General features: G+C 35.3%; 3 protein-coding genes across 10 annotated transcripts in view; 2 read left to right on the forward strand and 1 right to left on the reverse strand.

Annotated features, from left to right (window-relative positions):
• The window catches only part of LOC142358572 (proteasome subunit beta type-3-like), a 361,488-nt gene extending 360,014 nt beyond the window's left edge, over positions 1-1,474 (reverse strand). Inside the window, exon 1 of one of the 2 annotated variants that reach the window (XM_075409988.1) lies at positions 1,465-1,474. The gene's annotated coding sequence lies outside the window, so the exon portion shown is untranslated. The remainder of the gene's footprint in view (positions 1-1,464) is intronic. The other variant, XM_075409989.1, reaches the window with a different exon arrangement.
• The window catches only part of LOC142358563 (uncharacterized), a 61,738-nt gene that overhangs the window by 37,684 nt on the left and 6,633 nt on the right, over positions 1-17,421 (forward strand). For all 5 annotated transcript variants that reach the window (XM_075409965.1, XM_075409964.1, XM_075409967.1 and 2 more), the window contains one exon: positions 14,519-14,666. In XM_075409965.1, coding sequence (XP_075266080.1) covers positions 14,519-14,666 — 148 coding nt within the window. The remainder of the gene's footprint in view (positions 1-14,518; positions 14,667-17,421) is intronic.
• Positions 1,979-17,421, forward strand: part of LOC142358564 (uncharacterized) — a 319,087-nt gene continuing 303,644 nt past the window's right edge. For all 3 annotated transcript variants that reach the window (XM_075409970.1, XM_075409971.1, XM_075409969.1), the window contains exon 1: positions 1,979-1,999. The gene's annotated coding sequence lies outside the window, so the exon portion shown is untranslated. The remainder of the gene's footprint in view (positions 2,000-17,421) is intronic.

Raw genomic sequence — 17,421 nt, forward strand, 5'->3', positions numbered from 1 at the left:
AACTAAAGGTAATAGCTTCTCGTTTTCAAACCTATCATACATAACATGTCAAAAAAACTACCAGCGGTTTTTTAGTCTTGCCCAATTTTCTTAGTTCTTGTTGTTTTAGTAATAGCTCTCGAACTAAGTTTGAAGCAACTATTGCAAACGTGTGTGTTTGTTTTTTGCAGAATTTTTGCTTGAATGTTTTTGCTCTTTGGTTCTAGAATTTGTTTTTAATAGCCGCACAGCGATAGCTGGGGCTATTATTGGCCTTCTCTTGGTTTTTTTTTTATTTCGTCGTCATGATTTTTGTTACGACCATATGACGTCACAGCCATCTTTTGTTCATTCGTTCATGCAATTGCAACTAAATTGCATATGTGACGTCATCTTTCGCTCTTAGTGGAGCGAGTTTTTTTGTTCATGCGCGTGATTAAATTTTTGGTCACACTTGACTTACCTCACTCTCAAAAATGACTTCCTACCTTTGAAATTGACTTTTTTATTTACTTTAATTCAAAGAGATAAGGTCAAATGGGTGTGTGTCACTCTAAATGAAGGTTGATATAGAGCAGCTAATAGAGGCAGCAAAAACTTATACAGATTTTAAATCAAAATAGAACATATCAGCCTTCAATGAAAAGAGGAATTTTTTTGGTCTGTCTTTTTTACTGTTTTTTTAGACTGCAGATCTACGAAGCTATTGCGGCTATTTTCTGGCAATCTGCCAGCTATGTTCTCTTCTTTTCAAACTTAGTTCTTGTTTTTTGAGTGATCCAAGTTGCTCTCGTTCTGAAATAAAGTTTGTTCGTAAAAGCGATTGTGAGCGAAAGGAAATCGAAGACATTGTAGCTGAGTGGTTAAGATGTCAGATTGACAACTTGGAGGTGAGTGGATCGAACCCCTATGGGGTCGTTTTCTCTACCCATAAGACATTACAAAGCTACACCCCTCTAAATTAAATTACCCTCGCCTGTCGTTCGAGAGCAGCTCATCCGATTTTTGTTATTAATAATAACTTAGCCTGGTTAGTGACAGTTTTCATTGCTTGCTGAATAGATCTAATTAATGTTTTGAGTTCACAGTTAGTTTTAATAGCTGCAAAGCGATAACTGGGGCTATTATTGAGCTTTTCTCTCGGCTTTTATATTTCGTCAAGATTTTTGTTGCGAGCATATGACTTCATAATTTCTTCAAATCTGCTTATTTGTTCATGCAATTTTGTTTCAATTGAGTGCGTGACGTTATTTTTCACTCTTAGTGGAGCGAGTTTCTTTGTTCATTTGCGTTGTCTTTGGTCACACGTAACTTACCTCATTTTCAAAAAAGACATCCTCTTTTTGCTTTGAAAGTGATTTTTATTTACTTTTACTCAAAGAGATAAGGTCAAGTGAGTGTATGTTAGTCCAATTGAAGGTCTTTTGAGCAACTAAAACAAGCATCAATAAGTTAAAAAGGGGTATCAAAATATAACATCTCAGCATTTAATAAGAGATTTCTTTTTTGGTGTCTTTCTTTTGCTATCTTTTTGCGAATGCCGATCTACAAAGCTGTCACGGCTATTTTTGTGGCAATCTGCCAGGTATGTTCTTAATAGGCGCTGTCAACCTCTCAACGACTAACATTTAGGATCTCTCCTTTTTAGAATTTGCTTTACCTTACATCCACTTTTTCTTTTTTTTTTACTTAAGTCACGATTTGCACGTTTGATTCCTGATCTACATCACTCACTTTATCAACTGAATGAATTTTAAATTCTCTCGCTCACCGAATTACGCAATGTAGTCAACACGGTCAAGGTCAAAAAAGCAACATCGAAAGAAACGGTTGGAACTGATAATGCCCGGTCATTAAGTCATAGTGCATTGTGTTTTCAAAGTTCGTTGGGGCGGATAGCCGGCATCAGTATTAAGCCGGCTATCATTTTTCCTGTCATTTTTCTCTTTTTTCTAGAAAACAAATTCTGTCGTTTTTTCTCCTTTTTTTTAGCCTTATTGTTGTGATAAACTTATTAAATAGTTTCTGATTAACTGAATTCCAGGGCAGCCGTGGTGGCTCTGTTGAAAACACCCCTTTATCTGAATTGTGAATCATGCCCTCAAAACCTAAAGGATCAGTACCTGAGGAGACGAGCGAAGAGGTGGGCTGAACACACCTGTTCGCATGTAATGGCCGCAGTCCAGATGGAAGTCACTAACCTGCTTGGGTTCCCACGTGGCTGCCAAAACGGGTTCATGGAACGCCCATTCCTGGAAATAGAAAGTCCCACTCGAGTGACATGTAAATCTAGCACCATCATTGACCGCATAATACATAAGTGATTGGGAAGTTGATGCAAAAGTAGAGAAAGTCAGAATATCTGATCACTTTGCGATAACTGTCCAAATACCTGTAAGAAGTAGTTCCTCTGAAAAAAAGCAAATTAAAGTCCCCCCTTTTTTGAAGGATGAACAAACACACGTCACGTTACTGAGTGATCTTCATTCTGAATTTTTCTTAGTAAATCTTGAACAGAGCATTGATGCAGCGTTTGATAACCTAGAAGAGAAACTTACACTAGTTGTAAATCGAAATGCCAATGACAAGGAGTGGAAAACTCCCCGAAATCCCTGGATAACAAATGCAGTAAAAAACTGCGTAGCTAAGAAGGCAAAGTTTTCCCGCCTTTTCCAAATATTCAGAGCACCTGCTGATGAACAGTGCTTCAAACATTACGTGCTGTGGTGAATAAACCAGTTAAAGCATCCAAGAAGCAAAACTATTGGGCCTTCTTCTCAAGAAATTCAACAATTCTCGAAAGTTTTTTCGAGACTTAAATGCCTTGTGTGGTAGAGAAAAAAGGCGAAGCAATATTGTTTTACTAGACGGAAATACTTTGCTGAGCGAATTGGAAGACGTCGTTAAAGTTTGTGAGTTTGGCTTTACCTCGTAACGACAAGGTTTCTACAATTGTCTCAGATATTGCGGAAAATGAACACAGCTTCTTTCTGCATCCTCTAGGTAAGGTAGAGCTTGAACGTTATGTAGCTGAATTGAAAGATTGAAAATTGTCAGGCCTCGATGGACTCTTTGCAGAATGGACCCTTGCCGAAATTGTGAAGTCTAGTCTTCCAGTTCTCCGAGAACCCCTTCTGTATATGTTCAATCGCTACTTGAGTGAAGGCGTTTTTCCAGAATGCCTCAAAAGATCTAAAGTTTTCTCATTGCATAAAAGAGGCTCAAAAATGAATATTGACAACTACCGCTCAATTTCTATACTCCCTGTAGTAAGTAAATTGCTTGAAAATCGTTTACGCAAGAATTGAATGATTCTTCTTGAAATTTAATATTTTCTATCCGAAGCAGTTCGGCTTTTGATCAAAATACTCAACTATCCACGCCTTAGCCCATGTCACCGAAACGCTCCATGAAAACCCAGGTATTGAATATGTTTCCATTCTCCTGGACTTTCGTGAAGTCTTTGATACTGTGAATCACACACCGTCTTTTATCGAAATTGGAGATTTATGGCGTTCGTGGTGTGGCATTAGATTGGTTAAAATTCTATTTGTCAAATAGATTGCAGTGTGTAGAACTTTTTTCAATCCCTTTCCCTTTTTTTACCAGTGACCTGTGGTGTTCCCCAAGGATCAATTTTGGGTCCGCTTCTATCCCTTATCTATGTAAATGATCTACCCGTTGTTTCTTCCCTTTTTAGACACATACTTGTTTACAGATGATACAAATTGTCTTTATACCTGTGATGATGGTGAAAAATCAAAGCTGAACAATGAACTGAACAAATTGTTTGAGTGGATCAAGAAAAATGAACTTTCACTGAACATTTCGAAAACTCAAGTTCTGCAAATTCATGGAAAAAATGATCTCACTATAGAATTAGACGGTGAATTGTTGTTTAAGTAGCCGCTAGTTACCTATCTCGGAATAAAGATAGATGAGAGGTTCAATTTTACAAGCCATATTCAGGATACTGTAAAAAAGTTTCCTAGCAGATTTTCATTGTGTCGCGGTTGCGACACCTTGTCAGTCGTGATGTTGTAATACGGTATACAATGTTTACAACAAACCTGTCATACAATATAGTGTATTGATGTACGGTTGCACATCGAGCAACCGTTTACTTCAAATTTACTTGCAACAAAAGAAACTACTCAGGCTAATTTTCTTCAAAAGCTCAAGGTATCATTCCAGTTCACTTTTCAAAGATTCAGGAATTCAAAACATATATGATATTTATACGTTTGAATTGTTAAAAATTTCTCTTTAATCGATCAAGCGATTGCAACCGTCTTGCTACCTAAACAATATCTTCAAAAGGAAGCTGAAAACTTCCTTGGCTACCCGAGCTACAACGTGTGGCTTGTATGAAGTTCCCGCAGCAAAATGTCTGAGTGTTAGCCATTCTCTAAGATATCGCGGAGCCAAATTACTCAATACGCTAGTAAAAAGTGATGACTTCATAGAATAAGTTGATTTTTGAACAGCTGCGAGCAAAAATCAGTCCTTTAAAACTTAAGCTAAACTTCAGACTTCACTAAGGTTAAGTGATATCTGTTTCAATATAGAAGTAGGTTAAGAAAAATAGGTAGAGAACTCAAACGCAATCAATGCTCTGCACTTTTAACTCGGGTCCTCATAATAAAAAGGTGATCCACCTTTAGGATGGTCCCCTCTGATTCATCTCTAATTCTTCTAAGCTCTTCGAAATTTTATTATTATGAATCAGAGAAATTAATTCTTTCTTCTGTCTTTCTTCTTTCTTTTTTCTCTTTAATCCTGATGTACGTAGATTGTATCGATGGTGTTTTCCCGGCAATGTGCAGGCTATTTTTAGTGCTTTGACACTTTCTAAAAACTGTAGCGATTTGTTAGTATAGCTTGTTTTTGTAGTACTTTTTTGTCTCGTCACTGAATGTCACTATGTGAATACAGTCAAGGTCAAAAGAGGAAAATCAAAAGAGACGGGATAAACCGATGAAGCCGATAAAGAATTAGGTTATCAAAATTCATTAGAGTGTTTGCTAGCTGACATTGGTATTAAGTTTATTAGCTTAGAGTTTAGAAGCTGAATTAAGTATAGTTTTAGAATCTAACCGAAACTGCACGTCGAATTAACACTTTTTGACACTGAACAAAGCATATGATTAATTTATCTCTTTTTATTAGCCGCGAAGCTACAGCGGCTATTATTGGGGTTATCGTGTTTTTTACAATCCAAGAATTGGATTATATTGGTGCTCTCTTTTTTATTTTTGTAAGATGTTTTCACACCTTTCTTCCATACTTTGAGCTTTCAAAATGGGGTAAACCGGTAAAGCTCAGCGGCATCAGGTTTTATCAGATGCCCTTAGCCGCGTTTAGTAGTCCGTCAAGTGCTTAGAGTGGTGAAGCAACTGGGAAGGCCGTATTTCAAGGTTAAAAGATCAGTTTTTGGAGTTTTTGAGCCCAAAGTGTTAAAATTTTTCGAATTTTTTCATCTTTTTTGAGTGTTTGTTGGACTAGTCTAAACTAGCGGTTTGTAAAGGTTTATATATGTCTTTTTCAAGAATTAATTACTCTTTGTGACCAATTTAAGAGCTATATCTTTTGGTACTCGAAACACGCAAATTTATACAAAGTTTTGGAATTTTTTTGTTATTTTTTGAGTTTTTTGCATAGCTGTCAAGCAACCTCCTCCAGGTTTTGATAATAGGTATTTGCATAGTTTCTAGTGGTAATAAAATTAATTTTCAACATTTTTAACATCACAAATTTTAGTAATTTTTTTTTAAAACTTGCATTTTCAAATTTTTGAAAATTTATTGTCATTATCTAAGTTTTTCGAGCCCCCGGAGCCAGGAAATCTCCTCTCGCGTTTGATATTAGGGTACTTTAAAATTTTTATTGTCCATGGAATGGTTTTCATCATTTAAATATCACAAATTTTAGCAATATTTTGATAAAACTTGCAATTTTTTTCAAATTTGAAAATTTTCTGTCATTTTTTAGGTTTTTTCAGCCTCAAGGGTCAACCAACCTCCTCCATGGTCTGATAATAGGTTACAGCATAGCTTCTAGGGCAATGACAAAGTTTTATTTTTAATATAACGAGTTTTAGCTTTTTTGTTTTAATGAAACTTGAAATTTTTTACCACAGAGTTTTCCGGCACCATGGGCCCATAAATCTCCTCTGCGGTTTGATATTAAATTACTGCATAGTTGCTAGTGGAATTGGACTGGTTATCAATATTTTAATAACACGAGTTTTTGCAATTTTTGATAAATTTTTTTTTATATTTCTGAAAATTATAATGTCTCAAATTTATTGATCTTTAGCAGCCAGTGAAACTCTTTCAGGTTCAAAAAAGAAATACTAGATAGTCTCTGGGGACACGGAATTGGCACTCAAGTTTTTAATATCACGAATTTTACCAAGAGTTTGTTAAAATTTGCCATTGTTTTTAATTTTTTGAATTTGTTTTTGTTGTTTTCTGAGTTTGACGATCTTTAAAAGCCTACGAAAAATTTTTAGGTCTTGCAGATGGGTCACATGACAGCGCTCCACCGAACAAAACATGGCTTTGAACTTTTTTTCCCGCAAAAATTAGAAACTGCCTTTAATTTTGCACTTGTCATTTTTTTTTGGAGCGTTTGTCATATTTCCCGAGTTTTATCCACCATTAGTGAATAATAAATCTCTCAAATTTTGTGCATGCGTTCATGAGTTTTTTGAATTGTATCATACTTGGCGTTCAGGGTGAAAACTTCACGAGTTTTTGCAATGAATATTTTGTTTAGTTTGTTTGATTAGTTTAGTTTTTTTACTATTGAGATAGTCTTTTTGTCTGGGGTTGTTCAGTTAATCTGCTGGTCAGGTACATTAATTCTCAGTTTTTCATTCAATTCTTTGGATTGTTTTTCATGACTTGTCGTGCTATGTCTTTTTTTTAATTCGTCATCTCCATCGATGAATCTTACGACCTGACTTCTTGAATTGACTTTTTGAATGACTTCTACTGCTTTGCAGTTAAATTTTTTGCTCGTGACGTCATTTCTGCTTTTAGGTCAATTGCGTGACTTACATCACCCAAAAAATGATTTTTGAACTCATTTATGGAACTTTAAATTTTATGTTCATTTACTAGTTAAAGATCAATAGTGCGCATCTAAGTTTTTGATAGTGCGCATCTAAGTTTTTGAGTTTTTGATTTCGAATATTATTTTTGAAAAAGCTCTTGGGGCTTTTTCCTGATACAGCGTGTGTCTCATAAAAATGACAGGCCGAATCTAACCCAAAAAGTCTAGTGGTCTATTAAAGGACTTGTGGTCATTCTTTCTATCTTAATTCTTGAGTTGTTGCAATTCTTGGAAGGCCACAAGCGTCTATCGGCCACAAGCGTCTATGGAAGGCCACAAGCGTCTATGGAAGGCCACAAGCGTCTATTTTCCGGCAATTTGCTGGCTATGTTTTTTGATTTCAATCCCGATGTGCATCAAGCACGTCAACAGAGGCTATTTCCGGCAATCTACCGGCTATGTTTTTCGATTTCAATCCCGATGTGAATCACGCGCGTCAACGGCGGCTATTTTTCGGCAATCTGCCGGCTTTGTTTAAATGCTTGAAGAGCGCTTACTGGATAATTTTTAGTGACAAGGAAATGGTTTGAATTTACTAATTTCCGGTTTTTTTATCGGCTGTTCATTAATTTTGCTTTAAGTTTTTAAATTTTTCTGGTCATTTGCTTTTGTTTTTATGGGTAGTTTTTGCATGAGTTTTGTTTTGAGGACATTGGCTCAGAGAACTTAAGCAGCTTTTTTATATTGTCTAATTTAATCCACATTTTTTAGCCTTTGTAGTTCTTGACTCTGTTTGTCTCGCATTTGTGCGTGAAAAAAAAACTGAAAATTAGTTTTTCTCGCATTTTTGCGTGAAAAAGCTTAAAAATAGTTTTTTCTGTATCATTTTTTTTACCGAGGATAAGTTTTGAAGATATTACCATGAAATGTTTAAATAAATTGCTGATGACTTTTCGATTTTTTTCTCTGCAGTCATTACTTCAAATCGACAATAGAACTTTTTTCGAGCTTGTTCCTGCATTTATGATTTAATAATTCATAGATGTCAGTGGTTTTGATCACATTGACATCGAGTTTCATTGACCACATAATACATAATTGATTGGGAATTTGATGCAAAAGTAGAGAAAGTCAGTATATCTGATCATTTTGCGATAACTGTCCAAATACCTGTGAGAAGATCCTCTGAAAAAAAGCAAATTAATTTTTGAAGGATGAAACACACGTCTCGTTACTGAATGATCTTCATTCTGAATTTTTCTTAGTAAATCTTGAACAGAGCATTGATGCAGCGTTTGATAACCTAGAAGAGAAACTTACACTATTTGTAAATCGAAATGCCAATGACAAGGAGTGGAAAACTCCCCGAAATCCCTGGATAACAAATGCAGTAAAAAACCGCGTAGCTAGGAAGGCAAAGTTTTCCCGCCTTTTCCAAATACTCAGAGCACCTGCTGATGAACAGTGCTTCAAACATTACGTGCTGTGGTGAATAAACTAGTTAAAGCATCCAAGAAGCAAAACTATGGGGCCTTCTTCTCGAGAAATTCAACAATCCTCGAAAGTTTTTCCGAGACTTAAATGCCTTGTGTGGTAGAGAAAAAAGGCGAAGCGATATCGTTTTACTAGACGGAAATGCTTTAATGAGCAAACTGGAAGACTTCGTTAAAGCTCTGAATTCTAAATTTGTGAGTTTGGCCTTACCTCGTAACGACAAGGTTTCTACAATTGTCTCAGATATTGCGGAAAATGAACACAGCTTCTTTCTGCATCCTCTAGGTATGGTAGAGCTTAAACGTTATGTAGCTGAATTGAAAGATTGAAAATTGTCAGGCCTCGATGGACTCTTTGCAGAATGGACCCTTGCCGAAATTGTGAAGTATAGTCTTCCAGTTCTCCAAGAACCCTTTCTGTATATGTTCAATCGCTCCTTGAGTGAAGGCGTTTTTCCAGAATGCCTCAAAAGAGCTAAAGTTTTCCCTTTGCATAAAAGAGGCTCAAAAATGAATATTGACAACTACCGCTCATTTCTATTCTCCCTGTACTTAGTAAATTACTTGAGAAAGTCGTTTACGCAAGACTTGAATGATTCTGCTTGAAATTTAATATTTTCTATCCGAAGCAGTTCGGCTTTCGATCAGGATACTCAACTATCCACGCCTTAGCCCATATCACCAAAACGCTCCGTGAAAACCTAGGTATTTAATATGTTTCCATTCTCCTGGACTTGCGTAAAGTCTTTGATACTGTGAATCACACACGTCTTTTATGGAAATTGGAGATTTATGGCGTTCGTGGTGTTGCATTAGATTGGTTCAAATCCTATTTGTCAAATAGATTACAGTGTGTAGAATTTTTTTCAATCCCTTTCCCTTTTTTACCAGTGACCTGTGGTGTTCCTCAAGGATCAATTTTGGGTCCGCTTCTATTCCCTATCTATGTAAATGATCTACCCGTTGTTTCTTCCTTTTTAGACACATACTTGTTTACAGATGATACACATTGTCTTTATACCTGTGATGATGGTGAAAAATCAGAGCTGAACAATGAACTGAACAAATTGTTTGCGTGGATCAAGAAAAATGAGCTTTCACTGAACATTTCGAAAACTCAAGTTCTGCAAATTCATGGAGAAAATGATCTCACTATAGAATTATACGGTGAATTGTTGTTTAAGCAGCCGCTAGTTACCTATCTCGGAATAAGATAGATGAGAGGCTCAGTTTTACAACCCATATTCAGGATACTGTAAAAAAGTTTCTAAGCAGATTTTCATTGTGTCGCGTTTGCGACACCTTGTCAGTCGTGATGTTGTAATACGGTATTACAATGTTTACAACCAACCTGTCATACAATATAGTGTATTGATGTACGGTTGCACATCGAGCAACCGTTTACTTCCAATTTACTTGCAACAAAAGAAACTACTCAGGCTAATTTTCTTCAAAAGCTCGAGGTATCATTCCAGTTCACTTTTCAAAGATTCAGGAATTCAAAGCATCTATGATGTTTAATGATCTATAATCGATCAAGCAATTGCAACCGACTTGCTCCCTAAACAAAATCTTCAAAAGGAAGCTGAAAACTTCTTTGGCTACCCGAGCTACAACGTGTGGCTTGTATGAAGTTCCCGCAGCAAAATGTCTGAGTGTAAGGCATTCTCTAAGATATCGCGGTGCCAAATTACTCAATACGCTAGTAAAAAATGATGTCTTCATAGAATAACTTGATTTTTGAACAGCTGCGAGCAAAAATCACTCCTTTAAAACTTTAGATAAACTTCAGACTTCACTAAGGTTAAGTGATATCTGTTTCAATATAGAATTAGGTTAAGAAAAATAGGTAGAGAACTCAAACGCGATCAATGCTCTTCACTTTTAACTCGGGTCCTCATAATAAAAGGTGATCCATCTTTAGGATGGTCCCCTCTGATCCATCTCTAATTCTTCTAAACTCTTCACGTAATTTTATTATTATGAATCAGAGAAATTAATTCTTTCTTCTTTCTTTCTTCTTTCTTTTTTTCTCTTTAATCCTGATGTTCGTAGTTCGCATCGATGGCGTTTTCCCGGCAATGTGCAGGCTATTTTCAGTGCTTTGACACTATTTTATTTTGAAAACTGTAGCGATTTGTTAGTATAGCTTGTTTTTGTAGTACTTTTTTTGTCTCGTCACTGAATGTCACTATGTGAATACAGTCAAGGTCAAAAGAGGAAAATCAAAAGAGACGGGATAAACCGATGAAGCCGATAAAGAATTAGGTTATCAAAATTCATTAGAGTGTTTGCTAGCTGACATTGGTATTAAGTTTATTAGCTTAGAGTTTAGAAGCTGAATTAAGTATAGTTTTAGAATCTAACCGAAACTGCACGTCGAATTAACACTTTTTGACACTGAACAAAGCATATGATTAATTTATCTCTTTTTATTAGCCGCGAAGCTACAGCGGCTATTATTGGGGTTATCGTGTTTTTTACAATCCAAGAATTGGATTATATTGGTGCTCTCTTTTTTATTTTTGTAAGATGTTTTCACACCTTTCTTCCATACTTTGAGCTTTCAAAATGGGGTAAACCGGTAAAGCTCAGCGGCATCAGGTTTTATCAGATGCCCTTAGCCGCGTTTAGTAGTCCTTCAAGTGCTTAGAGTGGTGAAGCAACTGGGAAGGCCGTATTTCAAGGTTAAAAGATCAGTTTTTGGAGTTTTTGAGCCCAAAGTGTTAAAATTTTTCGAATTTTTTCATCTTTTTTGAGTGTTTGTTTCACTAGTCTAAACTAGTGGTTTTTAAGAGTGTATATATGTCTTTTTCAAGAATTAATTACTCTTTGTGACCAATTTAAGAGCTATATCTTTTGGTACTCGAAACACGCAAATTTATACAAATTTTTAAAATTTTTTTTTCAAGTTTTGGGAATTTTTTGTCATTTTTTGAGCTTTTGCCATAGCTGTCAAGCAACCTCCTCCAGGTTTTGATAATAGGTGACAGCATAGCTTCTAGGGCAATGACAAAGTTTTATTTTTAATATAACGAATTTTAGCTTTTTTGTTTTAATGAAACTTGAAATTTTTTACCAGCGAGTTTTCCGGCACCATGGGATCATAAATCTCCTCTGCGGTTTGATATTAAGTTACTGCGTAGTTGCTAGAGGAATTGGACTGGTTATGAATATTTTAATAACACGAGTTTTTGCAATTTTTTGATAAATTTTTTTTTTAATATTTCTGAAAATTATTATGTCTCAAATTTATTGATCTTTAGGAGCCAGTGAAACTCTTTCAGGTTCAAAAAAGAGATACTAGATAGTCTCTGGGGACACGGAATTGGCACTCAAGTTTTTAATATCACGAATTTTACCAAGAGTTTGTTAAACTTTGCCATTGTTTTTAATTTTTTGAATTTTTTTTGTTGTTTTCTGAGTTTAACGATCTTTAAAAGCCTACGAAAAATTTTTAGGTCTTGCAGATGGGTCACATGACAGCACTCCACCGAACAAAACATGGCTTTGGACTTTTTCGCAAAAATTAGAAACTTTCTTTTATTTTGCACTTGTCATTTTTTTTTGGAGCGTTTGTCATATTTCCCGAGTTTTATCTACCATTAGTGAATAATAAATCTCTCAAATTTTGTGTATGCGTTCATGAGTCTATTGAATTGTATCATATTTGGCGTTCAGGGTGAAAACTTCACGAGTTTTTGCAATGAATATTTTGTTTAGTTTGTTTGATTAGTTTAGTTTTTTTACTATTGAGATAGTCTGTTTGGCTGGGGTTGTTCAATTGATCTGCTGGTCAGGTACATTAATTCTCAGTTTTTCATTCAATTCTTTGGATTGTTTTTCATGACTTGTCCTGCTATGTCTTTTTTAAAATTCGTCATCTCCATCGATGATTCTTACGACCTGACTTCTTGGAATTGACTTTTTGATTGACTTCTACTGCTTTGCAGTTAAATTTTTTGCGCGTGACGTCATTTCTGCTTTTAAGTCAATTGCGTGACTTACCTCACCCAAAAAATGATTTTTGAACTCACTTATGGAACTTTAAATTTTATGTACATTTACTAGTTAAAGATCAATAGTGCGCATCTAAGTAGTGCCAAACCTATCTGCCCTAATTCTTGAGTATTAGTCTTGAGTTTTTGATTTCGAATATTAATTTTGAAAAAGCTCTATTAGGGCTTTTTCCTGATACAGCGTGTGTCTCATAAAAATGACAGGCCGATTCTAACCCAAAAGTCTAGTGGTCTATTAAAGGACTTGTGGTCATTCTTTCTATCTTAATTCTTGAGTTGTTGCAATTCATCGAAGGCCACAAGCGTCTATCGCGGCTATTTTCCGGCAATTTGCCGGCTATGTTTTTTGATTTCAATCCCGATGTGAATTTCCGGATTTTTTATCGGCTTTTCATTAATTTTGCTTGAAGTTTTTTAAGTTTTTATATTTTTCTGGTCATTTGCTTTTGTTTTTATGGGTAGTTTTTGCATGAGTTTTGTTTTGAGGACATTGGCTCAGAGAACTTGAGCAGCTTTTATATATTGTCTAATTTAATCCAAATTTTAAGCCTTTGTAGTTCTTGACTCTGTTTGTCTCGCATTTGTGCGTGAAAAAAACCTGAAAAATAGTTTTTCTCGCATTTGTGCGTGAAAAAGCTGAAAAACAGTTTTTTCTGTATCATTTTTTTACCGAGGAAGAATAAGTTTTGAAGATATTACCATGAAATGTTTAAATAAATTGCTGATGGTTTTTCAATTTTTTCTCTGCAGTCGTTACTTCAAATCGACAATAGAACTTTTTTCGAGCTTGTTCCTGCATTTATGATTTAATAATTCATATACGTCAGTGGTTTTGATCACATTGACATCGAGGAGAAGCTCTAGCAAATCTTTAGTATTTTTGTTGCTAATTTCTTGGTTTTGTTTGTTTTTGCCTGCTTCTCGTTCGTTGCTGACGAGTTTTGTTTCCTTGCTTTTTGGCATTTTTGATTGAAAGCCATGTTCGTCACGCTTATCTTGAAAGTGTTAAATTTTGAGTGTTTCTTCTCTAAATTTGTGAAACTTCTTGTCTGTTCATTTGTAATGATAATTTGGTCTGCTAGTCAATTAGTGGATTATTTTTTCATCCAATTAATTGGAATGTATTACTTGACTTGTCCTGCTATGTTTTTGTTTCGTCTAACATTTTTTTTCGTTTTACCTTAGTTCACAGCTTGTTCAACATTTTGCGTAAAATCGTTTTGACTTCACGGGGCTAATTTCAATCTTCTCTCATTGTGCTCAAAGTGCTTTTAAACAGCAGTTTCTCAGCAAAAATCTAGAATCAACAGAGGTAGTATCGAAAAACAGAGTCGAAAAAGAAACGGGATAAACCCTTAAAGCGCAATTATAGATGCGCGCTATCTGAACTTACTTGTTCTTATAAGTCTTAGTTACCACATCTAATGCTGCTTTTTGATTTTGATACTACTACCTTTATCAGCTCATTAAGAAACAGGAGCATCTCGAAAGTCAAAATAGTTCGTAGTTTAAAAATGCTTATGTACAAGTCATTTTTAATTTTCTGTTTTTCTTTCCCAATTGGGGTTATGGGAATCAGTTGTGGCCTTTTTCCGGCAATGTGCCGGGTATGTTCGGTCATTGAGAAATTAAGTGATATAGACTGAATTATTTTAGAGAAATTTGTATGATGCATATGTATGTACTGCACTTATGTAAATAAAAATTGTATCACTCTGAGCCTCAAAAAGTGATCTATCATATAGAATTGTAGGTTTATTATACGGCTATGTTATTAAATGTCACCCGAAATAAGCTGTTGGCTTCAGCAATTTTCTAGCGCCTTTTGTCGACGCTGGCTGCTCGCGATATTTAGGTATATTCAAAAACTGGAATTGACATTTGTCGCGTTCTTATTTAAAGAAAAAAACCAAAAGTTGCGTTTGTTGATATTGGGCTTACCTTTTATGAGAATGTACTTTGTTACAGTGCGGAGTTGACACCGACTGCGCGTGAATCCGAAGGCAAGCTCTACTGTCTCAAGTGTTCCGACTCTCGCACCTGTGCCCTCTGCAGACGCACTATTGAGAAGTTTGAGCGTAGTCTAGTAGCCCTTAACAAGTCCTGGCATCCCGATGTAAGTAATTATGTCCTGTTTTTGTGATCTTATAAATTTTTGAACTAGTACTGATCATGTCGATAAGACGACGGTCAAAATCCTCGTTGATAACTGATGTTGAAGCGTTCAATCAATTTTCCTACTTGTTTTGAGTTCTTATGAAGAATTGCATTTGTTCAATAACCGCTAAGCGAAGGCGGGAGCCCATACAGCCCAAAATTAGATGCTCGCTAATTAAACTTCGTTCTTAAAAGTCCTATTTAACATCTCTAATGCGTTTTGGCATTGATACTAGCCCCTGAATCCTCTCCTTAAGAAACGAGTATGCTCAACAACGAAATCAAATCAAAATGGCTCGCACTCTAAAATGGTTTGTACAATATCAATTTTCATGATCCGTTTTTCTGTTCCTTCATTCGACATCGCTGTTTTGGGAATAAATGGCGGCTATTTTCGGCAATCTGTCGGGTATATTTGATTAATTTCTAGTGAATTGTTTTTTTTATTTTTTCTTATTTCTGATTTTGTGCTTCTCGCTGGAGTTCTTCTTAGTCAATCGCAAATTTAGAGTTATTCTATATGTGATCGTCCACTGAAGGGTACACGGGGCGCTTTTCACTGAAATAAATAATACATTTCTAATTTTTCAGGCATTTTCGTTCTTTGCTTTCTGTTGTTTCATATGATACTACCAGGTTGGGAGAGTTTGAATGCTTGAACAGAAGTTGCAGAAAGTACCAGAGGCAAATGTTTTCTCTCAAAATATTAGTTGGAATCAGCATTTGAGCGTTTTCTGGACAATTTTTTTGCGAATATTGTTTTTTCCTTTGACCTTTATTTCATTTTTTTTAAATTGGTTGTCGCTAAATTAATCAAAGCTAAGCGTATTGGAAGGCTATTCGACAATAGTTGTTTTAGAGGCCCAATTGGTACAGAATTTATGAGATGCTTTAACAGTTTTCCTTGTCAGATTTTTTTCCATTGTCAGTTTTCTTGATATTGTTTCAAAATGATTAGTATAATTCAGTAGATTCTTTATGTTAGTTATCGTAACCAATTTTTTCCTCGAGTGGTGTCTGGCATTCTTTCGGCTAATTTTATCAATAACTTTATGGAATGGGTTTAAAACGGGATGTAAAAGTCAATGCCGGACGTGAAAAGTGTTTAGGCCAAACTGTTGAACAAATTGAAGAGCAAAGAGAATAATGTTCTTTTAAAGCGTTTTTGAGAGAGTGAGAGAGCAAAGATACTAGATGCTAAATTATATCGCTAAGCATGTGAAATATTTTGATCACGTGTGTATTTTTCGAACGTTTGTTGTAAAATAAATTAATCAAATCTGCAGTTTTTAGTTTTTTTTAATTTTTGCGCATGTTTCAAGTGTTTTCGAGTGCCTCGGTGTTTTGTGCGTTCTAATTTCATAAACAAGACCTGTTTCTTAAGGAGTATTGAGAACAGTTTTTGAAACTTTAAAATTTCTAGAGAATATTTAAAAGGTTAACATGCTTATTAGATTGTGTCATTTAATTCTTTTCTTCTTGCTCGGTTTTCTCCTCTTTTGAGATGTATCGTTTATTGGTTTCCCGTCATATAATATTCATATGATATTCACAATTAAATCTTAACAGAAAATCTGTTGTAATCAATTGTTTTAGAGTCTCAACTTATCAAAAGTTTCCCACGAAAATTGATTTGTCACACGCTTGGGTAGTGAAGGAAGCAGCGGAAAAGCTGGTAATTTTGAAACGTATTTTCTTTCAAACTATCTCTAAAGTGGATTGAAACTGAGAGAAATTTGCATTTGAACAGATTTTGGTTTTTGAGAGGGATATCTGCTTACAGTTTTTCTCTTGATTTCTATCAATATAATACATGCGTTCTAATTACTCTTATTCGCAATTGCTGGAATTCCTTCACGGGCAGATAATGCTTTTTATGACATGTGTTGCTGATGAGGTTTTAGCCGATCGATGTAATTGTTCCACGTCGTAGCTATTGCTTTCTGTGACTTCTACTTTTCGTTTCAGAATTTTTTTTTACTTATTGCTGTTATATCACTTAATATCAGTAATGACAAGTTCTCATTGGTTGCTAATGTCCATATGGTTGTTTTAGTTCGTAGTTAATGCTTTCTGTGACTCCAATCGCTTTAATGTCAGGATTCGTCTATCGCTAATGAGATATAAATGAATTTAATTGGTTGTTTGAGTTCATAGCAATGCTTGCTTAGCAATGTTTATGATTTTTACTGTATTCCTTTCAGAAGTAAATATTAATTTTTAAGTCATTGGCCTTTTAGCGGAATGTGTTCGACATATTGGCTCCAACGTTTACTTATTTTTTCGCAGTGATTTGCCGTTGTTTTCGAAATATTAACTGTGAATCTTGCTTTCTTTTGTAGTTCGATTGTCCCTTTAGAAATCGACAGTGTATTTCGGCCATTAGAGCTGCTAAACGATAATTTTTACCGCAGCAAGTTTTTGGTATGCTGCGGTTAAAGATTTTGCCATGGTATTTTGTGCTTTTCTTGCTTTCACGCCACTGATATGCAAATAAATGTGCCTTTTTCTTCAGTTTTTGCCTCCTTTTTGGAGGAAAGTCAATGCTGTCAAAATTCCTCAATACCTCTCCTTATTGAGGCTTAGAAAATCATTTCGGAGATCAGATTTAAGTAATAACTCTTCGAATGATTTTAGAATTTGCGAATGGAATTATAATATACTTATCGCAATATTCTGTACGTTCACTGTTTCCGTATTGTTGGCTAATCTTT

The sequence above is a fragment of the Convolutriloba macropyga genome, chromosome 2 (genome assembly GCF_964194025.1).
Source record: "Convolutriloba macropyga chromosome 2, txConMacr16.3, whole genome shotgun sequence".
NCBI lineage: Eukaryota > Metazoa > Xenacoelomorpha > Acoela > Convolutidae > Convolutriloba > Convolutriloba macropyga.